The sequence below is a fragment of the Salvia miltiorrhiza genome, chromosome 2 (genome assembly GCF_028751815.1).
Source record: "Salvia miltiorrhiza cultivar Shanhuang (shh) chromosome 2, IMPLAD_Smil_shh, whole genome shotgun sequence".
NCBI classification, from domain to species: domain Eukaryota; kingdom Viridiplantae; phylum Streptophyta; class Magnoliopsida; order Lamiales; family Lamiaceae; genus Salvia; species Salvia miltiorrhiza.
The window spans coordinates 47,211,408-47,237,384 of NC_080388.1; the positions used below are offsets into that span (position 1 = coordinate 47,211,408).

The 25,977-nt window shown below is 36.7% G+C and overlaps 2 protein-coding genes and 1 long non-coding RNA gene across 10 annotated transcripts; 1 reads left to right on the top strand and 2 right to left on the bottom strand.

The window, feature by feature from the left end:
* Positions 1–703: 703 nt before the first annotated feature.
* LOC131011765 (uncharacterized) lies at positions 704–3,366 on the bottom strand. Its single transcript, XR_009097103.1, has 3 exons — positions 3,065–3,366; positions 1,529–1,619; positions 704–968 (listed from the first exon to the last, which is right to left on the bottom strand). It is a non-coding gene; the product is annotated as an uncharacterized LOC131011765 (long non-coding RNA).
* A 12,505-nt stretch (positions 3,367–15,871) lies between these two features.
* LOC131011766 (small RNA degrading nuclease 5) lies at positions 15,872–21,213 on the top strand. Of its 3 annotated transcripts, none has more exons than XM_057939602.1 (14): positions 15,872–16,188; positions 16,653–16,709; positions 16,800–16,865; positions 16,961–17,094; positions 17,191–17,303; positions 17,582–17,707; positions 17,821–17,891; positions 18,460–18,519; positions 18,638–18,693; positions 19,231–19,291; positions 19,681–19,948; positions 20,294–20,475; positions 20,550–20,842; positions 20,967–21,213. In XM_057939602.1, the coding sequence occupies exons 1-14, from the start codon at positions 16,093–16,095 to the stop codon at positions 21,088–21,090; spliced, it is 1,707 nt and encodes a 568-aa protein (XP_057795585.1). In that variant the 5' UTR covers positions 15,872–16,092; the 3' UTR covers positions 21,091–21,213. The 3 variants fall into 3 exon arrangements, with proteins under 3 accessions (XP_057795585.1, XP_057795583.1, XP_057795586.1); XM_057939600.1 differs by having other exon boundaries at positions 15,912–16,188; positions 17,579–17,707; XM_057939603.1 differs by having other exon boundaries at positions 15,913–16,188; positions 16,645–16,709; positions 17,579–17,707.
* On the bottom strand, positions 21,185–24,621 carry LOC131011767 (scarecrow-like protein 1). Of its 6 annotated transcripts, none has more exons than XM_057939607.1 (3): positions 24,457–24,619; positions 24,009–24,053; positions 21,185–23,123 (listed from the first exon to the last, which is right to left on the bottom strand). In XM_057939607.1, exon 3 carries the CDS (start codon positions 23,064–23,066, stop codon positions 21,483–21,485), a length of 1,584 nt encoding a protein of 527 aa, XP_057795590.1. In that variant the 5' UTR covers positions 23,067–23,123; positions 24,009–24,053; positions 24,457–24,619; the 3' UTR covers positions 21,185–21,482. The 6 variants fall into 6 exon arrangements, with proteins under 6 accessions (XP_057795590.1, XP_057795588.1, XP_057795587.1 ...); XM_057939605.1 differs by having other exon boundaries at positions 21,185–23,214; positions 24,457–24,618; XM_057939604.1 differs by lacking the exon at positions 24,457–24,619 and adding an exon at positions 24,338–24,416 and having other exon boundaries at positions 21,185–23,214.
* Positions 24,622–25,977: the final 1,356 nt, after the last annotated feature.

The following is a 25,977-nucleotide window of genomic DNA, read 5'->3' on the forward strand; positions in this document are numbered from 1 at the left end:
AATACCAAACTCCACACTAATCCATATTAAATTAATCAATATGGTGTATTGCCCAAAACCAAACGCGCTCTAAGGATTTTAGCCACACATGGATGTGTGGCGAAAAGTATGTTTATGTGTCACCGTTCCTTTTTACCCACACATAAGTCAAATGTCAACAAGTGTGGGTAAAACTTTGTAAAGAAATGATTTTATCCACACATATGTGTGGGTAAATCACCAAACATTCACCTACACATATATGTGTCACGAAAAACATATTTTATGTGTGGTAAAAGATATTTTAATATAATAAAGTGATGAAGTGGCAAATTTTATGTGTGGGTAATTCATCAAGCCTTTACCCACACATATATATGTCATGAATAATTTATTTGATGTGTGAGAAAATATATTTTTGAAATAATGCAGTGATGATATGGAAATTAATTACGTGGTATTTACACGTGGCAAATTTTATATGTGGATAATTCATCGAACATATAAATATACCTTTCGTGACATATATATGTGTAGGTAAATCTTATAAATTATGTGTAGGTAATTATTTTTTTAATATTATTAGAAGAAATATTATTATTTATTGAATATATAAAATAAGTGTGGGTAAATGTTATTATGTGTGAACAATATTTTTTTATCACAATTTTTATATAAATATAAAGTACCATATCATACATTATATGAGTCAAATATAATGAAGTATGATGAAATACAATCTTGTCATGTATCGCGATAGATTGATAGAAATACAATTCGAAGTGTCTTCCTTGATATAAAGAAAAGGAAAGAAAGAAATAAGTCCTATTGTTTTACATCCTATGCTTCATGTGTTGATGAGCAGCTTCGTCCCTTTACCCTGCAAGAGCACCTAGAAAATACTCCAGTTCCTGAATTGAGATTCCTAACTTTAGGATACTGATCTTGGTTGAGAGGTGTCATTGGTCCAACCGAGGTCTAGATTAGACCTGAAATTTTGAAATTACAAAGAAGATAGTCAGTGATGACAATGAGATAAATTCAAGATCAACATTAACCACCACATAACATATCTGGATGAATATAGCTTGTAACATGGAGTAATACATATTGTAAATGGAAATCACTTTTTACAACAACTCGATCATGCATGGAAATTTTAAATCGTGGCAGTGATAACTCTCACACGGCATAGATTTTGTTCCTTTCTTAATCAAGTAATCTAATGATGTAATAGTATTTTGGTGTGAATTCAGTAACTGTTCAACATCATAGTTATATATATGTAACAAAAAATATAAATATATCCTATATATTTTGTAGCATCTTTATCAGTATACTTCTCCAATATTATATGGTTCATAATCCAAGAATAACATAACAAAAGTATCATTTTTTGTGATGAGATAAAATTTGCAATATATGTGAATTATAATTATCAAAATTAAGATGTGTTGTGTTTAAATCATGGCTGAATCAGTTGAGTTTTCCAATAAGAATAGAAATTGACATGAAAAGAAAAAGAAGAAGAAGATAGAATCACACTTACTCTCGAGTGACCCCTGTATTTGGATTCTTTAGCTTCTTCACAATATTGCCGAGCAGAGCAACGGATAATAGACAGAGGACACAGAACACTTCTGTGAAAACATGATAGATAGAGTGTTAACAAATTCAATAATAAGTTGTGTTTTCAACAAAAAAGTAGACGGATGAGAAGGAATTCCAGGAATTTCACTCACGAAAAATAGAACGATAGTGAATTGAATCGAGTCAACAAAGAAAGGAATCAGAATTTTTTTGAAAATGTATTTACCTCAACTTCAGTACTGATATGTAGAGAAAATAAACAGAAGCATATATATAAATTTTCTATCAAAATTAAAAGAGTTCTAAGAGTCCTAAAAAAAAGGAAAATGCATTTACCTCAACTTCAGTATGATATGTAGAGAAAATAAAGGGAAGCATGTATATAAATTTTCAACGGAAACTAAAGGAGTTCTAAAAGTCCTAAAAAAAGAAAAATGCATTTACCTCAACTTCAGTACTGATATGTAGAGAAAATAAAGGGAAGCATGTATATAAATTTTCAACGGAAACTAAAGGAGTTCTAAAAGTCCTAAAAAAAGAAAAATGCATTTACCTCAACTTCAGTACTGATATGTAGAGAAAATAAAGGGAAGCATGTATATAAATTTTCTACCGAAACTAAAGGAGTTCTAAAAGTACTCCCTCCGTCCACCAAAAAAACTCCCAGTTGGGGTTCGGCACGGAGACTAAGAAAGCTGAAAAAGGTGGTGTAAAAGACTAAAAGGGTAGTATTTATGTATTGTGATTACTTTTACTAATCTTTCACTAGCTATTTGATAATAATAATAATAATAATAATAATAACAATAATAATAATAACAATAATATTAATAATAACAATAACCATAATAATAATAATAATAATAAGGATAACAACAACAACAACAACAACAATAATAATAATAATAATAATAATAATAATAATAATAATAATAACAACAATAACAATAATAAGGATAATAATAATAACAACAATAACAATAATAAGGATAATAATAATAACAATAATAATAATAGTCGTAATAATAATAATAATAATAATAATAATAAGTTTAAGGGAGACTAATTACATAAATAATGATAGAGTAAAGTGGGCTCAATAGGTAAAAGTGTAGTAATTTTAAAAGTAAGGGAGGGTGGTATAATTGTCCAAAATGCAGAGTAGGAGTTTTTTTGGTGGACAAAAATTTAAGGGCAAATAGGAGTTTTTTTGGTGGACGGAGGGAGTACTAAAAAAAATGAAGACTCTACCAGAATTTGTTATCTGTTTTAGAGATAACAATCCATCAATTTTTTGAATAACCTGAGCTTAATAACAAACATAAGCTTTGCCACTTTCCTTTACAAAAAAAGGGTGAAGCAGCAAGAGAAACGATTTAGCTTAAATCAGCCATGGAGAGCCTTATAGAAGTAGCTCTACAGATCATCTTCCTCACCAGATCCTTGGCCTCCGACGACATCGAACGAAAAATTTTAGACATAAACCTCAAATTACCGTGTTGCACCGCCTCAAACGTCTCCGCCAGTCCATCGCCTCAAGCCCCTACCCATTTCTCCCTTTTTGCCGGAAAAATCGTCCGCCCCCTCAACTTCGTCCGTCGCCCCTTAGTTCGATTCGCCCGCACGACTCGATCTCTTTCACCATCGCCGAGTTTGATCTTGACTTCACCGAACTCAGCGGCAATCACGTCGCCAACGATTTCCACGCCTTCGTCCCTCACCTCCCGGCGGCGGAGCGCCCTGAGGAAACACGACGCGAAGCTAATGGAAAGAAGTGGGATAGCAGAGAAGGCGAGAAATCAATATCATTAACCACACATATATAATCATTAACTATGTGTAGCTAATATTTTTAATTGCCACGTCAGCATAAAATATATTAAGAGTTAAACAAAAAGAAAAAAAATGCAACTAAATATTTTTACCCACACATAATTAAATGTCTTTAACTATTTAAAATTATCTAATAAATTTACCTATACATTTTTAATTATGTGTGGACTGTGGGTATACTGCCACACATAATTATGTGTCACACTTTATGTGTGGCTAATAAATTTTATTAAATTTTTACATAAGCATATAAGATATTAAGAATTCAATACAAAATAATTTAAAAAATAAATGTCAGTAAAAGTTTTTAATCACACATAATTAAATGTCACTAACTATTTAAAATTGTCTAATAAATTTACCTACACATATTTAATTATGTGTGGGTATATTGCCACACATAATTATGTGTGGATAAATCTTCATATTCTTGTAGTATATATATGTCTTTTTCACTTTGTTGTATTTATTCTCACTTGACCTCTTATAATGAATTTGTGAAACAAATAGCTACTTAGAATTGTACTTTAAAGAAGTCATAATGAATTAACACAAATTTTCGAATTGCAGAGTGTATTAATGGTTATTTCATATTGTGATAATTTTGCTCAGATTTGTGGATATAAAATTAATTTATAGAAAGAAAAAAGAAAAAAAAAACAAAGAGATTGAATTGGTATTATGCGGCTATTGTTGTTAAGTTTGAGAGGAGTTTTGCTTTCAAAATATTAACTATTAACTATATGCAGTTTGCTGCTAGTATGATGACGTATAAAAATGATAGAAAATGATTAAATTATTCTTGAGCATGTTAATTGTCACTGAATATATTTTTTTTTGAAGTTTTGATCTGTTCAGGTTCTAGGGACCATGAATTTGTTTTTGGAGTTTTCAGGACAGGAGAGAAAAAAAATTAAAAATCGAAAAATCCTTTAGTTAAACTTGCTGATGTTTGAAAAATCTTGGTGATCTGATGGGGAAGGTTTTACTCATGGAGAGTCTACCTCAGAAATTTTGTTTATATCATAAACTACATCTCTAGTTGTAACAGCCTGGCTCCAGACTTGATGGTTGTCCCCACAGACCAACACGAATTTTTTCTAGCATGTTTTGTCCTCACTCGCACGCTCCTTGATAAACTTTATAGATGGTCACCCATCCTGAAATTGCTCCAAGCCAAGCACGCTTAACCTTAGAGTTTCTTTCACATGGGCACCAGAAAAGAAGATGCATCTTGTTGATATAAGTAGCCTAATCAAATCATTTAAGCTCTTCTCGAATATGTTGTCTCATTCCAACATATTGTCGGAATCCCTCTCGTTCGGGTGTGTTCCGATTCATCTCTGCGCCCCTCCGCTTGGAAGTCTTAATCGGAGTCGCTCCTTGTCCATGCCTCTTTTGCACCGGCGATCACTCCGCACTTCGTCCCAAACCAACATGAGTCTTTTCTAGTGTGTTTTGTCCTCACTCGCACACTCCCCGATATACTTCCATGAGGTCACCTATCCTGAAATTGCTCCAAGCCAAACACGCTTAACCTTGGAGTTTCTTCCACATGGGCGCCAGAAAAGAAGATACATCTTGTTATATAAGTAGCATAATCAAATCATTTAAGCTCTCCTCGAATATGTTGTCCCATTCCAATAGGTGAAAGTGACGTGAATTATTAATAATTGTCTCATTTTCAGCATTTGGACATGTTTCCAACTAATAACCGAATGCTTTTCTTACACAAGTACCTTTCTGTAAGAAAAGTGAAATAATTTCCCCAAAAATCCATGCAAATCTATCACCATGCAAGGGTGTAATCGGTGCTACACTTTAACTTGGGTAGATTCACCATGTTTTTTTTTAAAGTTGGTGTTTTTAACATGCATGTTATGAATGTGGGTAATTTACCCTATTAACACATAATTTGATGGGTAAATATATGTTTATGTTCTATTGATTTAGTGTTTTTTAAAAAATATCTCACCTTAAGGACCATTGTTTGGCAGGAAAAAGCAATGTTAAAGTGCAATGTTATTAAGAAAATGATTATGTGGAAAATGAATCATTTATGGATTCATTGTCATGTGTTTGGAAATACTAAAAAAATTGTTAGGATTTTGACTTTGTATTCATTAATTAAATACTCCCTCCGTCCCGGCTTTTGGTATCCAGTTGAGAACGGCACGGGTTTTAATAAAGTGATTGATGTGTTGTGAGTGGAATAAGGGTCCCACATTTTATGTGAGAGTTAAAATAATTAAAGTGGAGTAAGGGCCCCACCTACTTTTACCAAAAATAGAAATGGATACTAAAATGTGGGACGACCAGAAAAGGAAAGTTGGATACTAAAAGCTGGGACGGAAGGAGTATGATTTATCAATAAATGTAATAATTAAATTGTAAATACATGCATAAAAAACTCCTAATCAATTTTTTAGTAAAGGTGGAAACTAAGTTACTATTTCTAGCATTTACATAAGGGAAAGGTTTGCTCAAAAGAAAAAGACATGGCGGAGGGAGAAGGAGGGTGGAAGGAGGTGAGGCGAAGAGGAGAGAAATCCGAAGCAAAGTTCAAGATCGGCTCAGGTTTTCATGGAGAAAACCAGGAAAAATGGGCTAGAGGTAACACAGTCACCTTTTTCTTTAACAACTTCCCGGAGGGAACTTGGATGGAGACGTTAGAAAAAAGCTTCAAAAAAGTTGGCAAGGTCAAGGATATTTTCTGTCCTAGGAAGAGAGATATCAAGGGCAAACCTTTTGGTTTTGTAAGGTTCGAGAAGGGGATTAATACGATGAAAACCTTGGAGGGATCTAAACAATATCTGGATCGGAAGTTTCAAAATTAGGGCTTTCCTTCCAAGATTTGAGAGGGGAATAGGAGGGGAAGCTAGGTTTAAATCTTTCGTGTCGAATGAAGGTACTGATAAGCAGGTCTTGGGGAAGAGCTCGGTGATGAACAATGGACAAACAGATCCAGTAACGGTGCAGAAGGCAGCAGGATCCACGAGGGGAAACCCCGAAAGGAAGACTTTTGCCGAGGCGGTGATCAGATCAAACCATGTCTCAAAATGTGCTCCGGAAGTGATTTTTGAATACGATACGTCAGTCGAAGAGACGGAGTGGTTAACAAAAGCCTTCACAGGCTATGTGAAATCTGATTTCCCATGGGAAGAGTTTGGAGAAGAGATTATCAGCGAGTGCGCAGGCCATCTTAAGATCACCCCTATGTGAGGAAACCTTGTTCTCCTACAAAGTGACAACACGAAGCCGGTCGATGAAGCTTTGAAGGGCCTCGACGAATGGGCTGCGTTCTGGTTCGAGTGGTGTCGCCCTTGGACGTATATCGACGTTAATTCGCAAATATTGACATGGACCAAATGGTGGGGAGTGCCATTGCAAACGTGGAACTCAAGATTTTTCGAGGCTTTTGGGGCTCGTTTTGGGATGGTGCTTAAGATACATGATATCACAAAAAATAAGGAACGATTGGATACTGCTTTTATCCAAATATCAACAGGATTGGCGCCGGTGAACAAGACCATCGAATGCAAGATTAACGGAGCGATCTTCAAAATCCGAGTGGAGGAGATCGATGATAGTTGTATCCCCGGTGAAAAACAAGCCCTCTACGAGGAGGAAAGTTCAGACGAGGAGATTGATTTTGAAGAAATGGTCGAGGTCGAAGAATCAGGAGCTCCGGCGGAAGCTCAGGTGCTCGGAGAAGCTCTTGGAAGCCAAACCAGCGATGCAGTCGGCCCAGCGCCGGTTCATCTTGCGGACTCCTCGTCTCTTGTTCAGAATACTGTGGTTTTCCCGACTCCCGAAGGGGATTGCTTGCATGCGGAGGAAAAACAATCATGGGAGCGCCAGGATCTAGAAGAGCCCTGTCAGGTTCCTAACGGCGCAAAGGACCCACTCGGAGGTGCCACGAGGGCGGAGGAAGAGCCGAAGAGTCCCCAATGTCAGCAAGAGTCAATTATTTCTAAAGGGCTTGATATTAGATTCTCTCAAATTAATTTGGGCCTTAGCCCATCAAGGGGCTGTTTTGACGAGTAGCCCAGAAATGAAGAAAAGGGGACTGGGCTGGGATTGGTCATGAACGAAAGACAAGGTGAGGAATTTTATGGTAAGGAAAAGCCCATCCGCTGTTACAAAAATCGGAGATCACAAAGTGTGTCAAGAACGGAAAGATCTGAGAATCACTTTTCTTCAATGTTTCAAACTTGAGAAGGACGTAGGAGAGACAAGAAAGGAGAATCCCAGAGGAAAAAGAGAATCGGTAGAGAGGTCCCTTTTAAATTCGGTCTGAGTCGTCTCTTACAACAGAGAAACATGAAATCAACGGTGAGGGACTCTTCGAAGAAAGGGACTTCGGATGGGGATGGGAATCGCAGAGCCTTAATCGAAGAAGGAGACTCCGAGAATAGAGCTATTGAAGGGCACGCTGCCTCGGCCCCAGAGGCTGTTCAAGATGACTGGGCCCACACTCATTTGGAGGAGGGTCTGAAAATTTGGGAGTTTGGGAAAAAGCTCGGCCTTTCCTGCAACGTGGAAGATAAGGAGATGGCAATTCAATTTAGCTCTCAGAAGAAGGATGTGGAGACAGAGGAGAATCAGGTACCCTTTTCCTTATGAAGATGTTATCTTTTAATGTTAGGGGGCTGGGCAGTAGAGTCAAAAAAAGGGAGGTGCGTGATTTGGTTCAAAAGAATGGGGTGGACGTCTGTTTCCTACAAGAAACGAAATCAGAGAGTTTGAGCTATTTGGATATCAAAGCTACTTGGGGTTCTGAAATGTTTGATTTTGCTCAACGCAAATCGGAAGGTAGATCGGGGGGTATTCTTACAATCTGGAATAACTCCAAATTTGTGTGCTCTAGCTTCTGGGATATATCTGGTGCTTTAATTGTGAATGGAGTTTGGAAAGAGGGAAACGTCCGTTGTTGTTTGGTTAATATTTATGCGCCGCAAAGTTTGCAGGAAAGATTTCAACTCGATTCGTGTTTTATCTGAGAGAAATGGAAGGGGATTGCAATTCTCGCCTAGTGATATTCAATCCTTTGATCAGTTTGTGAGGAGATGCGAACTTGTGGAAATCAGGCTACAAGGGAGAAAATTCACGTGGTATCAACCACAAGGGCAGTGTAAAACAAAACTGGATAGATTCATGCTCAACGAACAATGGTTGGCTGTCTGGGATCAGTCTAAGGTTAGGGGTCTTCAAAGGACGGTCTCAGACCACTGCCCTATTCTATTGGATACGAAAAAGGTGGATTGGGGTCCAAAGCCCTTTCGGTTCCTCAACGCGTGGACAAGACACCCGGATTTTGAATCGGTAGTGAAAGAATCTTGGCAACGGGGCGGGATATCTGGATGGAGCAGTTTCATTTTCAAAGAAAAAATCAAAAGATTGAAAGGCGATCTTCGGGAGTGGAGCAAGACAGGTTTTGGTGTTGTTGACGAAAATATCTCAAATCTTAGGGAGGAAATTCTGAATTGGGATTTGATTGACGACGTTCTCGGTTTAGAGGAGGAAGAGGTGGATAAAAGACGTGAGGCAGAGGCAAATTTGATGACTCAATTGCAACATCGTGATAGTACTTTGGCGCAGAGATCAAGGAGCAGATGGATACAAGATGAAGATGGGAATACAAGTCTTTTTCATAAGGCTATCAATGGTAGAAAAATCAAGAATGAAATTTCGGGTTTAGAAGTAAATGGAGGATGGATCGAGGAACCAAGTGAGGTGAAAAGAGCTATCAAAACTCATTTCCAATCCCAATTCAGTAGAATGAGCAGAGTACGACCGAAGTTGCCGGAGGATTTCATTGATAAGAAAATCTCGGATTCCGATAGGGAGTGGTTGGATCGAAGTTTTTCGGAGAAGGAAGTGAAGGCAGCGGTTTGGGACTGCGACAGTGGGAAGAGCCCCGGGCCCGATGGTTTTAATTTCTTGTTTATGAAGACATGTTGGGACATCATCAGAGGAGATTTGATGGCGGTTTTGAAAGATTTTCACTTGAATGGTAAACTTGTGAGAGGATGTAATTCCTATTTTGTGGTGTTAATACCTAAGAAGGAAACGCCTTCGGACCTGCGTGATTTCAGACCAATATCTTTAGTTAACTGTATGTATAAGGTCATTGCCAAAGTTCTCGCCGGCAGAATCAAATGTGTTCTCAAGAGTATCATTTCCGATTCCCAAAGTGCTTTCGTGGAGGGCAGGTACATTCTCGATGGTGTGATAGTTCTAAACGAGGTGATTGAGTTTGCTAAACTCAAAAGAAAAGGTCTCCTTTTATTCAAAGCCGATTTTGCGAAGGCATACGACACGGTCGAATGGGATTTTCTGGATGAGATGCTTCAGTTGATGAATTTCAGTCCAAGATGGAGAAAATGGATCAACGAATGCCTACGTTCGGCAACCACAAATGTTCTTGTCAATGGAAGCCCATCGGGGGAATTCAAGCTCGAACGTGGCATTAGACAAGGAGACCCGCTGTCCCCGTTTCTGTTCTTGATCGTGGCCGAGGGGCTTCACATCCTCACTCAAAGAGCAATACAGAGGGGCTTGATGGAGCCGTTTTTACTGGGAACAGATGATCTTTCCGTTTCTCACCTACAATACGCGGACGATACCATTTTCTTGGCGTCGGAGAAGGCAGAGAATGCTTGGGCAATCAGGTGCATTCTGAAGGTGTTCGAGGTGTTGTCAGGTTTGAGTGTGAATTTCGACAAAAGCTCGATTGCGGGGGTAAACATTGAGGATTCTTTTAAAGCATCCTTGACAGAGATTCTTAACTGTCATGTGAGTATCTTACCTTTTAATTACCTTGGCATCAATGTTGGAGGACAACTCTCAAGGGCAGCAAACTGGTCTTATGTTCTGGAGAAGGTGAAGAAGAGAATCTGTGGGTGGAAGAAGATCTCCTTTGCAGGAAGAATTACCCTCATTCGCTCGGTACTTATTTCAATCCCTATCTACCATCTGGCCTTTGCTAAAATTCCGAAGAAAGTACTGTCCCAAATTCGATCTCTGCTGTGTAAGTTTCTTTGGGGGGGTGATATTGATGTAAAGAAAATTTGTTGGATAAAGTGGGAGGAGTTGTGCCGAGAACGCAAGGAGGGGGGGTGCGGTATTAGAAATTTGGAGTGGTTTAATTTGGCGTTCTTGGCAAAATAGTTGTGGAGATTCATCTCCGAAAGTGATGCCTTTTGGGCACGAGTGGTTCGGGCTTGCCATGGGAAAATTGAATGGGATGATGGTGGGTTCCGAATGGCTGGGAGACAGAGAGCAGGATGGTGGAGCAACGTTTTGAGGAATAGTTGGGGACCGGATGGGTCCTGGTTTAGAGAAAATTTGGAGTTGCAGGTCGGAGATGGAGCCTCGATTTCCTTTTGGAAACACAGCTGGGTCGGGGGAATGAGACTTTTGGATGTTTATCCGAGATTATACCGACTCAGTAGTAATCAGGAGGGGACGATTTCAAGTATGGGGGAATGGTCGGAGGAAGAATGGGTCTGGAATCTAGGATGGTGTCGTGTTCTGTTGGATAGAGAAAAAGAACAGGTACAACAGCTTATCTCTACCATTAATCAAGTGAGACTTACAGTTGGGAGGGCTGATAAGTGGAGGTGGAAAGCGGCAAACGAGGGAGTTTATACAGTTAAAACAGCTTACAGGTCTCTTTACCTGCAGTGTGGTCCCTCACAGCCTGCCGGGAATAAAGAAGAGCTTGCTACCATTTGGAGAGCACCGACACCTCCCAAAGTCATTGAAACGGCTTGGAGAGTGCTGAAAGGTAAAATGCCTACGTGTGACAACCTTTTGAAAAGAAATATCGCCATCCAACCATTGGAGTCGTTATGCGTTTTCTGTAAGACGGAGGTCGAGACAGCTGATCATGTCTTCTTCAAATGTGATAGTGCTACCGTGATTTGGAATGAGGTGGCTCTCTGGATCGGTAAGCAAACTGCGTTCCATTGCAAGGTGAGAGAACACTTCGATGCTTTCATTAATTTGGGAGGTAAGAAAGAAAGGCGTGCGTTGCTTGGAGTGTGGGCTGGAGTGATTTGGGTTCTTTGGAAGAATAGAAATGAGTGTAAATTCCAACAAGGAGAATGGAACAAGAATCGTGCTGTTGCCGACCTCAAATCGCGTGTGTGGAGCTGGATGAGTGTTCACAATATTCCGAAAATCCCAAGTGATTTCAGGAGATGGTGTAATGCTGCTAGTTTCAGCAGTTAGCTTTGTTGCTGAGTTGCTCCTCTTGTTTTTTCTCTTTGTGTAATCCTTTGGTACTTCTGGTACCCCTATTTTTCTAGTATAAAATTTCTTTTGCCTGCTCAAAAAAATTTTTTTTAGTAAAAACAATAATAATATTAAGGTGCATACCACATGACTCATAATTCTGAAATTAAATTAAAATTTCTTTAAATAATAATAATAATACAAAACACTAGCTACTAAATAAAAATTATAATTTACATTTTAATAAAATAACAATAAAATATTAAATAGGTCAGAATCATGATAATGAGGAAAAACAATAGCTAAGTAAAGTTAGAGAATAATACTCCTAAAAAGTTGCACTATTTTCATTTTTTCGGGATTCTTATTACTTTTCTGGAATGATAAAAGTTCAAAAAAATATAAGAATTCAAAATTTTACAATCAGATTACTTTCTCAAGACAAAATTCATGCTAAACAAACAAGCCCTAAAGGTAATTACTAAACAATATTCATTGTAACAAAAAAAAAAAACTTGTTTGTATTATCAAAAAATTATCCTGCACCAAAAAATTGATGTGTCCGGTGAGAGCTCCAATGTGGCAAGCTGACATCGACAATTAAAATTAAATAGCATTTAGGATGTAATAAAGACAAAATAATAATTAAAATTTACATAATTGCTACACGACATCGCTTCTCTCTGCTTCCCAGACACTTAGCAAATAAAACACCCAAACTAAATTGTTATCTATAAACATATCATGTCTTCAAAGGGATATCTAAACAGAGTGAACTATTGTCTATAAACAGTGAGGTTTAGGGCAAATCCCTCTGCTTGCCTCTCCAAGTTAAAAAAAAGACCTCATAGAATAGAATTGTAGAAATTTGAAAAACAGTTTGACTCACCGCCCTCTACAATTGCGACAACTCCACTATCTCCTCAAGCTCCATAGTTGGCGGCATCAACATGTCCCCCTCCAACTTGCTTGGATGCTTTATTTACACCGCCTTGGTGGCAGCTGCATGGACGTCGTGTGACAAACGATGAGATAACATGTTTACTGGGAAAATTCTTAGTTTTGAAGATGCCAAAACCTAATGATAACAACACCCCGATGATAGCCAAACTAGTTGATGGATCAGGAAGTTTCCAACTAGAGTGCAGTATACTGAAATCTAAGTCCATAAAAAAATATTGTTCGCTAATTATTTTCGCTACGCCACAAGTGTAAGGTGTAATTGCAATATAAGGAAGCAAGGTCGTATTACACAAGGATTAGTAGTTCAATTCTAGTGATGATCCTAATTCATTGTACTAAGGCTATTTAGACTAAACAATGAGGTGATTGGTTGAATTATCTAATTAATTACCTAATAAGTGCAAAGACAATTTAAATCAAACAAACAGGTAGATTGATTAAGTGATAAAGGCGATTTAGGGATTAGGCATCGACGGATTAGCAATGGACTTCAAATTAGCTCAATATTAGTCTTGATATTCCTATTTATCTAGAGTGATCTCTCCACTAATTCTAGCCCCCTCCCGGACGACTAAAACAGTAGATTACGGGTGATAGTTATCATCCCCGGTTAACTTCTAACCTATAACTCCCAAAAGCACAATAAGATCGAAAACTCTCACTGCACTATCAACCTCCCGGTCTATTGAGTAGATATGTTTCAAGCACCTAATCTATTGCAATTATCCTCTCCCGATTCAAATTACAAATAAGAAATGCATAGAAAGTGGCCAACAATCCATACAAGAAATAATACTAGGGCTTGAAAAGATAATGACAAGGAAATAATCAAGACATATATTAAGCATAATAATCAATCCATTACACAATCTACTAGCCTAACCCCCAAACCAAGGGGGGGTTTTAGCCTACCATGTTCATAAACAACATACTTAAATCAAAGAAATACATATATGAAAAAGAGAGAGTAATGAGTGACAAATCCTATTAATGGGCTTTCTCCAATCTTCTAACTTCTCTCATCTTCAATGCCTCTTCAAATGGTAGGTGTGAGTATTAATGGAGGATAGGGTTTAGTGTGGAGGTTTGGGAAAGATGGGATTAGGGGTGTGTTGAATGTTATGAGAGAAAGAGGGGAAAAAAAGGGAGTTTTGGGGCTAAAATTCGCGTTTGGGCCCATAAAGGGCGAAGCTCCGCCTTATCCCCGCGGTTGCAGTGACAACCGCGGCCGGAAACGCGGCCGAAGGAGGGAAGCTCGCGGCCGCGACTCAGACCTCAGGTACTTTCCAAAAGCGTTCTGTACTGTCGGAGCAAGGAGCCGCGGTCACCCTCGCGGCCGCGGGTAGGACCGCGGTGCACTGTTCTTCAGCCGCGGCAGTGGGGTCCTGCGCAGCCGCCTTTGGCAACTTCGTTTTCCCTCGTCCGAGCTCTGATTCCGGCGTCGTTCACGTTCACGGATTCCTCTCGAGACGTACTTCAATCTCTTGTCTTCACAATCCTCCAATTGATACTCGATTTGACCTGAAATCACTCCAAAAGCTACACCAAACATCAAATCTCAATAAAACTCAAAATTGGGATACAAACACATATTAACAATCGATTCATGGGGAGAAATGACAACAATTCATGCGAAAGTGGGGTACGAAAACCATGTTTGTCAAATACTTAGAGAAATTCTATGAAGAAGTCAAAGGATGTTATAAGTCCCAGTTGGAGAAGAAGATTATGCTGAAGACAAAGTTCCAACTAAAGCAAAAATCCAACTCAAGAGGAGTACCAACTGATGAGGAGATCTAATTGACAAGAAGACTTAGCAGAAGGATGCACATATGCAATTGTGAAATCAGAAGCAATTTAGGCATTGCAGTTGACTTTCAGTTCAATGTAGTGGACCCCACAACAAATCATCCGGACCTAACGGATTGCAAAAGAAAGTCTAAAGTTGCAGAGCTCGCCATACAAAGTTGTAGGACTCGACAACGACATCTCAATTGCAGTCCAACATGAAGATTTCAATGGACAACAAATTAGAATTGAAGAAGGCTTTCTCCAAAGGCTCTATTTAGTTCTCGTCTAAAACGAAAGATCAAGATATGCATGGGTCTGGGTTTGGACGTTGCTGTGCTCATGAGTCCTTAAACCTACATGTTGACCTCAGACAACAACAATGATCCAAAGAGAAACTCGTTCTTCATTGTAACATTCCAAGTTTATACTTGTAATTATATATATAGTTCTTAGACTAGTTATTCATTGTTATATCCTTAGCCTATATTTCGAATACATTGAAATTTACTCACTTAGTTGGAGACCCCCATTTGAAAAACTCTTTTCACCTTTTGTAAAAAGATAGGTGAAGTATAGTAGTAATGAGTTCAACGAGTAAACTACGAGTGAGTAATCTGAAAGTTGCAAATGTTCGGGTGCTATTGAATAAATATCATATGGAGGCAATCCGTTTAAACTGCCAACTACGGTATAGCGTAACATGTGGATCAACAACGGCCACAACCGTGTAACCTATGAAATTTACTATATTGATTTTGGACAAAAATAGGTAGTAAAATTATTTTTTAACAAAACATTAATCGACACGCTTATGTGAATTTTTATTTAAATTTTAATCTTTTGTTATTGATTCTTAGTAATTTTTATTTTGTAATGTTTGAGTTGTTGTTGCGAAATATAACCATTTATTATAATAAATAATTTTTAATAATTATAAATTTAAACAATTTTGGTAATTGGTGAGTATTATTCTACATGTTTGAGACTAGAATGAGTAATATAATTATTTTTTACTCCCTCCGTCCACAAAAAATATGTCACTTTACTTTCGGCACGAGTTTTAATAAAATGTGAGTGAAGTTGGTAGTGGAGTAAGGGTCCCACTATAAATGTGAGTGGAATGGTGTGGACCCTACTACTAAAAATGAATGTGACATATTTTTTGTGGACGAACGAAAAAGAAAATTGTGGCATATTTTTGGTGGACGGAGGGAGTATTATATTTAAGACAGACTAATATATATAGACGAGTTTGAGTGACAGTACCAAACTAGCCTCGTCATTTTAATTTATCAATTCTATCACAATAATTCGTCTAGACTCTTATATAGATATAATATTTTTTATAATTTATTATAATTATAAATTAGAATGTAAATTAATTTTTCATCGAATTTTAACGAGTCATGTACTAATAATAGTAACACGCATACAACATGCTAATAACCATGGTATGAAGAATGTCATCACTTTCGAAATGCTATATATAATGTCCGGCTCCATAAACAATCTCAACGTCGGGTTTGCACCCAATTTAATTTTAAAATAAACTATATATATGCATACAAATTAGGGTTTTTTTTCATAATCACTCAATCATAGTAGCACTTTAAATAAGAATAAATTTAGGGCTTAGCCAAAATTGATCAAACCTCAGAAATTTATTTCTAGTTGTTTCTCTTCATCCGTGACAACATGAATTCCACAGACGAGGAACTCCAGACGCACAATGAGGGAAGCACCGAAGACAGCGGCAATGCAAAATCCTTCTTTGATATCTATGGCCCAGAGGTTTTACTTTTCTTAAATTTCCAGTTCTTTTAGCTCCATGAAAATCGTTCAAGATTATATCTAAACCTTAATTTTGCAACCTTAGAACTTCGCTGAACTCGTTTCAAGATTTCCTCTTCTTTTTGGGTTTGATTAAGTTATCGGGCATCACAGGGAGCTACTTTTTGGGGGAAAATGTTGTTAAAATTTGTATGCAAAGTGGAAGGAGAACGGTTTCTAGAAAAATTATAGACGTGGTTTCTTGAGCTAATTATGGGTTTGTTAAAAGGCTGGTTCTTTTACAATTGTGCTTTAATTTAAAGGGGGTATATTCACATGTATTGCGAAGTTTTGTTTTACTTTGTTAGGTGCGCATGTGTGTCTGTGTGCAATTGTTCTTCGAATGCCCTGTTATTTGTAGAGAGCTGCTCTGATGTTTGATCTTGTGGAGGTCTAAGCTCATGGTTGCCTTTTTAGCCGCGCAGGCAAGAGCAGACGTCGAATTTAAGCAGACAGAATCCACCTCAACCTTGAATTTCCAGGTGTTGTCTGAACCCTAACCAGATTGTTCCCCTTACCTATTCACGTTTAAAGAGGCATTATTTATTTATTTATTCCTTTTCCTGTTGCAGGATGTCCAAGGACTTGCCACCTGGGTGCTTGCTGAGGGCTTCATGCCGTCGTGGGTTTTTATTAAAGTAAGATTTCTGTTGCTTCTGAGTTCTGCATGTCTTGCGCTCATCAGTGAAAATCAATTTTTTGTTAGTTTACATCTTGTGGTTGTTATTTGCAGAACAAGCCCTTAATTCCCAAAGTGGTGATGCTTTATATCCCTGGTCTTGATGCAGCACTGTATTTATCACAGTCCAAACTACTAAAAAGTTTTAAAGAATGTTGTGGAATTCCTAGAGCAGTTTTAGCTCTAAGGTAATTATTAATCGGTACTCATAATTCTGAATCAAGATTCTTGAGTTCATGATTTTCTTTACTTCTATCTAATATTTCCCTTTTGCTATGTGCTAGCTGTGCATCAGATGGAATGCAGACTGTAGATGCTCTACTTACATGCAAAATTAAAAGAAAAAGGGATGAGGACGAACAGATTGAAAAGAAAGCTGCACGGATATCTTCTCAAGGTTTGTTTTTCTTCTAGATACTCGATATCCTGGAAATACCATCTGAAATTTTTTGGGATTTCTGTATGTGCTCATTGGAGCACGATTCAAATGTCCCAGATTTGAAGCATGCACTTCCAGCCATATCAGTTGGCACTTAACTAACATGTACAAGAAAAAGTTAGTAAAGTACTGAAATGAGGAAAGGGGATGTTCACTTCTGTTTTAGCTTTATACAAAATGGTTCTAGCTGCCCTACTGGATTTGTTATGGTTCTACCTAAGTCATGCTTTTAGCAGGAAATTGTGACTCTTCGGGTGATGCGTCTCCTATTGACTTAAAGGGAAACTTGCCATTCCCAGTTACTTACTACACACTTACTCCCAGGCAATTGGAAGATAATGGATACTGTCACAAGGATCCAGGTGATGCTATATCCTCTAAACGGAGTTTCTTGGGTTCTTCTATTCTTGATGGATATCTTACTTTGTTTGGGAAGAACATTGTTACAGTCTTTTAAAATCTTTGGCTCTTGCAGACTTTCTTTCAACACTTCCTGCTCCTTCTGCAACTCTATTGCATGGGATTTTGGCACTTGACTGTGAGATGGTATGTTTGCAGATGTTAGTTTTGAATTAAATTTGACCAGAGAGCTTAAATAGATAAAATCTACAATATCTGGAGTTGGAGCTTCTATTAGGCACTGAAAACAATAGAACTCTCAACTCTTTTCATTATCTGTATTGTTCCTTTGTTCCTCCTTTAATACTACTGAAAGAGGATGTCAGCACTTTTTGGAGGTTACTAATCCCTTTGTAACAACTCATCCTCTTTATAGTAACATCTTCTGTTTCCTATCAATGGGAAAAGGAAAAGATAGAATATCATCCCTCTATATAGGGAAAGTACAGACCAAGTTTCATACTTGGCAGGTTGTCTTTCAGTGGTTCTTCTGCTTGATTGTTTCATCTTTTATCCATGATTTTTATTTTGTCTGTCAAAGTATTAGAGTAATGATCTTTACCAATAATGTAGTCTCGGGATGGGGCCAAGACTGAGGTCATATTCTTCTCTGCAGAAGCGACATTTTATATTCATTTCTTGACTTTTAAGTGCATTTCTTGAAGTCATAGCGTTATCTATAATTGTATTTTTGTTCACTAATTTGTTTTGCCAGTGCATTACAAGAAAAGGTTTTGAGCTTACAAGAATTACTCTGGTTGATACTACTGGACAGGTAGGATTATTTTACTGCATGAAAAATGTGTATGCATTTTATGTCTCATTGGTTGGTTGTGAACTATAGTTTATGATTTTATACTGGTACATGCTTGGCTAATTTTATTTTAATGCAGGTATTGTTGGATAAACTTGTTAAACCAGCAAATGCTATTACTGATTACAACACAAGGTACTTGGTTTCTTGAACTATTCTTTGAAAGTGCATCTGATGCGTGCTTCCTGATGGGGTCTGAACTATGGCTGTGGAATATTTTCAGAAATTATGAGTCAGAATGAAATAACTGGTTGAATCCTGACAAACCTAATTGGGACCTGTGAATTATTACTCTATTTTTAATGTTCTCATAAAAAAATTTCAATTTCCACTACAAGTAGTGATCAACCAGTCTTAAACTTGTGACTCTGATTGTTTAGACAATGAAAATTTTGGTCAAGTTATTTTCTTAGGATTTTGCTTATGCCTATCAATAATGCTTAACTTTTGTTATTTTCCTATGATCATGGAATGGTCATAAAATATTTTCAATAATCTGGTCTAGCTTGATGGAATTTGTTGTACCACCTGTAGAGCTTGTTGCTAGTGGTTCTGGGAATTTATGCTTGGTCCCATAGAATATTAATCTTAATCCCGTTCTTGATTACAGATAAGAAAATAGCTTCTGGCAGAGTTAAATCAAGCATATTAAGACTTTTAGGTATTATGCAGGTACAGTGGAATTACTCGTGAGATGCTGGAAAGCGTGACTACAACCCTTGAAGATGTTCAGGTCTATTGTGACCTTTTGCCTTTTTCTTATTGCAATTCATTGTATCCTTGCCTCATCTAAATACTTGAGATATTAGAGAGGTTTTAAATATTCAAATGAGTTCGAAATCCTGCCTTACGTATAAGCTAATCACTATGTGGTTTGTGTTTAGACCTTAGACGTGACACCTGCTTTTGATAAATGGATGGCAGTAAATTTGAGTCCACCATCTTTTGTTTCTGCTTGCCTGTCTAAGACTATGTCTAAAATCATCTCATCTGGCTGTTAGAGAGGGAAATTATGTGGCCTTCAATGAACATTACTGCTTTATTCCAGTGATCTTTTTTTAACTTCGTAGATTTATTATGTTAAGTGTATATATATGTTTTAACAGCTGTTTATTTCTTCAGGAAGATTTTCTTCGACTTGTCTACAAGGAGACTATCCTTGTTGGGCATTCACTAGAAAATGATTTGTTAGCTTTGAAGATCAAACATGATTTGGTGATTGATACGGCAATTTTGTATAGACACCCACGAGGTCGGTCTTACAAAACAGCTTTACGCGTGTTAACAAGGAAGTTTCTCTCCAGAGAAATACAAGATTCAGGAAATGGACATGATAGTGTTGAAGATGCTAGAGCTACAATGGAGCTTGCATTGCTAAAAATTAAACATGGTATGCATTGTATCTGTGTTATATCTATATGTGCTAAATGATGCTAATGCATATTCAGTTTTTATTTTTATTATTTTTATCTTATAGAAGTTCAATAGATTGCAAAATTATATTAGCTTTCAAATAAACAAATTATCAGTTTTTACTTTTTAGGAATAAATAGTTTTACAAACTATGTCTGGTCCAACGAGTCCTGTTGATCAGGATTTAAACTGCGTTGATACTTAATGGTCTATTGATGTCTTCAATCGTGTTGCAGGGTATTTTTCTTTATGTTCGCATGATATAACTTACTCCATATGATGAGTTGTATTTCTTATTCTTTACCCATTCCTTTGGTATTAGGTCCCGGTTTTGGGTTGCCCCCAGCGCTTATGCGGAAGAAACTCCTGACAGTGTTAAGTGATTCTGGCAAAACATCTTGTTTGATTGATAATGTGTCTATAGTGAAGCGATATGCCTCTGAATCATCTCATGCAATTCCCGTATCCAGTGACGATGAAGCGCTTCTGAAAGCCAAAAAAGAGGTATTCTTACTTTTTTATTTCTTCTTTTTAGTTGATCTTTATTCTTCTTATCACGTGTTTTTGGAAATACTCAGGTGAGAAGCAACAGGGTGCATTTCATCTGGACACAGTTCTCAGAATTGTATTCTTATTTCAAGAAACAAGCAGATGATGATGACAGCCTAAACACAAAGATAGCAGAGATGATATCCTTGCTCACATGTAGTAAGCCCTCCGGTAGAAAAAGAATCGCATACAAGGTCACTTCGGAGCTGAAGGATATTCTTACTCGAATCAACACCAGAGTAAAGACCATATATTCCAATCTACCTGACAACGCCATGCTCGTTATCTGTACAGGCCACGGAGACACTGCAACCGTACAAAAGTAAGCTCTCATGGTGGGATAGTCTGTTAAGCTTTCACTAGGACGAGTTGTGCTCTCTAATGTTGATTTACCGTGTTTAATGCTACAAATTGAGTTATAGCTCACTTGTGTTTTTGGTGTGAAGATTGCGGTGTATCCTGTCTGAGCAGAAAGAAACCGTGCATAGCCGAGAGAAGATGGTGAAAGTGCTGGAAGAGTTGCAGGCTCAAGCTGAAGTAGGCTTGTGTTTTCTTGGCATTAAACACTAATAGCATCTCTCTCTGTACTTGATTTCTTTCTTGAGAACAGATAGGTTAATCTATAATTCAGTTGGTAATGTCATGTAATTCTGACGGTGGGAAGTATAAAATATCTGCAGATTTTGATTACAACTCTGGTTTCATGTTGTGGGCTGTGTTACACTGTCATTATATTGTTGTAAGCTAGAGTTTACAAGACTTTAGAAATGTTGGCTTGAAGAAATAATACATAGATAATAGATATTGCACCCAATGGACTGCACCAACAGATAAAACAAATACATAGATGCTATAAAGACAATGAAAAGAAGAACAAAACACCATCAAATATTAGTTTATCTTTGGATATGGGCACATGCACACATCTAAGGAGTCAAGACACAAGTGAGAAGCCACAATCATCACCTCCATGCTGAGCTGAGGATCAACATCTTGTCCTCCCACCCGAAATGGAGCGAGCCCGTCTCTTCTTTAACCTTGTATCGGTCCGAGTACTGTCGTATCAGCTTCTGGATCTCAACGTACACATTTCCACTAATCGGGCGCGGGTTGAAACCGGCCATACTCATCCTTGCCTTCCATTTCCCAGCAACTTCATACCTCTCTATCCTCTCTTCTCCTTCACATGCAACGACATTGATGATATCACGTGCCAAGCAGTGCTTCTCCACGTTTATCCGGTCCTGGTTGTTCCTTCCAAGAGTAGCATCCAGAGATGCAAACACCGCAGAGTAGTAATTGTATGCCTCAGCAAATCTCAACAAGAACGGGCTGGTGTTCGTGTTCACATCCTGCTCGACTAGGGTGACGAGTTTTGGTTTCAAGCTCTTAACCATCCGGAGCAGCTGGTCCCGGAGGTTTGCAGTTGACACACTCTCATCAGGCAGGTGGTGGAGCTGAAAGGCGAAGTTCACAACCAGTGCTTCGCCTTGCCTGCACCCGAGCAATGATGGGGAAACCAAAGCAGTTTCTGCAGCCACAGCGTGGAACTCGAACGAGAGCTGCAAGTCTTTGGCAAGCTGCTCGAGCCTCTCCCCTATTATATTCAGTCCTCCTACACCACGTTGAACTGATTCTGGGTCGTCCACACCGGTTAATCGTACATGAGGCCGTTGACCACGAGTCTCGGCCAGTGTCTTCAGCAGCGTGTAATACTGACTCCCTTGGTTGATGTCAAAGTCGATGATGTGAACTCGCTCTTCATCTCTACACGTCTCCAGAATTGCTCCATTTGCAGCCATGAAACCAAATCTAAAGCACGGGCACGCCTCAAAGAGGACTTGCATTGCAGAGAGCCTGTCAGACGAGGGAGGGCTTTTGCATTTCAAAGCTTTGTAAAGACCCCTTCCGGATGTAGCCATTCGAGCCACCAGCGCCTCCACCATGTACGCTGCAATTCTATCAGAAGGCTCTCCCTGGATCGAGACCCTCTGCCGGAGAACATCTATCATCTGCGACGCTTCATGACAATTCCCGTTCTGGATGGCAGCAGCGCACTCAAAAAGCAAGCTCTTTGGAGTTAGAGTTGTTGTGAATGATAACTCCCTAGTGCTACTTATGATGCTACGGATGGAATTCGAAGACGAAGATTCCTTCGGTGAGTCGTGAATTAAAGCATAACACGTGGTGTCGGACAACCCGCCTTCGATTTCCATATTCTGGCAATCATCATTGGCAGCATTATCATCAAGAAGCACCTTCTCGAGTTCTTGAAGCTTTAGTTTCATCTTGTCACTGTCGTAGCCAGCCATGTCTAGACTTTGACCGTCTAATTCATAATCAAATTCACCAATATCCTGTCTCGAGGTCACCAAAGGCGAGTCAAGGAGATACTTCTGCCCGTAACTGTCACCACTCGACGATTGACTGGTACACGTAGCATCCGAGCCAAACATGGATATTGATGTTTCAGAGGTGTTATCACCATCCTTCAATGTGTAACGCTCGTGGCTTCCCAAATTTGCAGCAGATGTTACTAAAGGCATCTTTCACTTCAAAATCGTGGTCGAAGAAAAAAAGCTCGTCTTCGACAGAGAACAAAGCTGGACAGAACACCGGAACCAATAAGTTGATATATCTTCCTTTCGACAACTTAAACTCTCATGTTCAGTAAATGCAAGATCTCGTTGGTTCCTTTATTTCGAGGGAGAAAAAGAAACACAAGTTATAGAGTTAAGAGAATAAGGGATTCACTAACATACTAACGGAATCAAGCATCGTATATCCAAACATCTACGATAAAAAAAAGGCACGAGGAGTGATTGTCCCACTTTGTTCTTGACCTAAAGAACTAGCTACACTTGAAAAAAGCTCAAGTAAAGATATAGCAGCAGTGATAAATTGATGAATATGTATGCAGCAAAATGAGTCAAATAGATTATAGATTGGCTAAAACATGATTTGTGTTCCTCTTCATACACATTCCTCAACTATGGTTTCCTCAGTTATGAAAATTTTGAGAAGGTTCGACGTTTTCGTGTTACAGTCTACAAAGTTTGTATCCAACAAGAAGATCACTTCATCTAATCTAAAAGAACAATTAGAAGAAGTAATGGCCAAAATCTAGTTTTACAAAGGGATTAAGCAAAAAATGTCAAATTACTGCATGATTCATGCTTTTAAGCTCGATTTTCTCGACATATTCAAAGGGTGCAGTATCTCTGCACAACTTTTATCATTAAGATAAACAGCACACAAACAATCTACTATGAAAAGTAGTAAAAAATTCTTCTCAGCACAGAATGAAACAACCCTTTTCCTCTTCTTGCTTTAATCAATAACATAATTCCCACCATTTCTTTTTTCACAAAAAGAATCTCGAAGTACAACCTTAACAATCATAACCTCAAAATTACTTTCCTAAACTGAAGCAGAAGCCTCCACCAAAAAAAAGGACACGGAAATCAGAAACATAAGATTAATTTTACCTGCTAAATCAAGATAAGCCCACAAATCAAATCAACATAAATAATCTGCGAATTCAAGAAACATATATATTTGAGATGGGTTTGAGGAGAAGGCAGCTTCAGGGATTTTGACGACTGATAAATTGTAAAGTAAGACAACTATGTGATGGAATATATAATCTTGTGGTGATATTTTTTACATTAAACTATTTGCAGTTTGTCAGAGCAAATCCAAAGTCCAATTTAGTAGTAAAGATTGAAACTTTACAAACAAGAAATTGCAACAATTCTTCAAAAAAGGGGCTCAATAAAATTATGCATTCAAGACTTTCTGAGAGATTGTTTTGTACCCATAAAATCCAAATTGTTCAAATATAATATGAACTGATCAAAATTCTAAGACCAGCAGAACATTCCAAAGCAAAAGTTAAAGTATTCTGGAAAATCCAAGAAAGTAATGAGAACTTACCTCCACTATACTTCAATATCCTTTTCAGAACCTTCTATAAATTTAATTCAACAAATCTTTATTTGTTATAAATTTTTGCCTCTATTCTTTGTTTTAAGCTCTGACTTAGACTTTGTTGGATTAAAAAATTTCACAAGTTTCCTAAATGGCCTATATATTTTCTGTTTCGTTTTTGATATCAACGATATATATATATATATACTCCCTCCGTCCACCAATCAACTACCCATTTGATGGTCGGCACGGAAACTAAGAAAGCTGAAAAAGGTGGTGTAAAAATGGTGTAAATGACTAAAAGGGTAGTGTTAATATATTTTGATTACTTTTACTAATCTTTCATTAGAACATTATTTTAATGCCTTGACTTATTAAAGTGTTCCTTTTTTTTAATAAACTATTTCTTTCTTTCTTTTTTTACTCTTTAATTAAATAAACTAAAAACTCAGAAAAAAATAAATAAACTGAAAATTCGAAAATAAATAAACTGAAAATTCATAAAATAAATAAACTGGAATTAAATAAATAAATAAACTGAAAATTCGAAAATAAATAAATAAATTAAAATCTGAAAAATTATTTTTTTACAAAATAAATAAACTGGAATTAAATAAATAATTAAACTGAAAATTCGAAAATAAATAAATAAATAAATTAAAATCTGAAAAATTATTTTTTTTAGAAAATAAATAAGCTTAAAGTTCGAAAATAAATAAATAAACTGAAAAATCGAAAATAAATAAATTAATTAAAATCTGAAAAATTATTATTTTTAGAAAATAAATAAACTTAAAGTTCGAAAATAAATAAATAAACTGAAAAATTGAAAATAAATAAATTAATTAAAATCTGAAAAATTATTATTTTTAGAAAATAAATAAACTTAAAGTTCGAAAATAGATAAATAAATTGAAAATTCTGAAAATAAATAAACCGGAAATTAATAAATAAATGAAAATTCGAAAATAAATAAATAAATAAACTGAAAATTCAGAAAATAAATAAAATGGAATTAAATAAATAAATAAACTGAAAATTTGAAAATAAATAAATAAACTGAAAATTCAGAAAATAAATAAATAAACTTAAAATTCGAAAATAAATAAATAAACTTAAAATTCGAAAATAAATAAATTAATTAATTAAAATCTGAAAAATTATTTTTTTTAGAAAATAAATAAACTTAAAGTTCGAAAATAAATAAATAAACTGAAAATTCAGAAAATAAATAAATTGGAAATAAATAAATAAACTGAAAATTCAGAAAATAAATAAAACGGAATTAAATAAATAAATAAACTAAAAATTCAAAAATAAATAAACTGGAAATAAATAAAAAATAATAAATAAACTGGAATTAAATTTTTTAGAAGATAAATAAATAAATGAATAAATAAACTGAAAACTGAAAAATAAATAAATAAACTGAAAATTCAGAAAATAAATAAATGAATAAATAAACTGGAATTAAAATTTTCAGAAAATAAATAAATAAATAAAGTGAAAACTGAAAAATAAATAAAC

Bases quoted from the DNA above. Each gene is read 5' to 3' on its own strand.
- LOC131011767 (XM_057939608.1), bottom strand. From the start codon at position 23,066: ATGCCTTTAGTAACATCTGCTGCAAATTTGGGAAGCCACGAGCGTTAC.
- LOC131011766 (XM_057939600.1), top strand. From the start codon at position 16,093: ATGAATTCCACAGACGAGGAACTCCAGACGCACAATGAGGGAAGCACC. The intron at 16,710-16,799 runs GTGTTGTCTGAA...TTCCTGTTGCAG, and splicing joins CCTCAACCTTGAATTTCCAG to GATGTCCAAGGACTTGCCAC. The intron at 20,843-20,966 runs GTAAGCTCTCAT...TTTGGTGTGAAG, and splicing joins GACACTGCAACCGTACAAAA to ATTGCGGTGTATCCTGTCTG.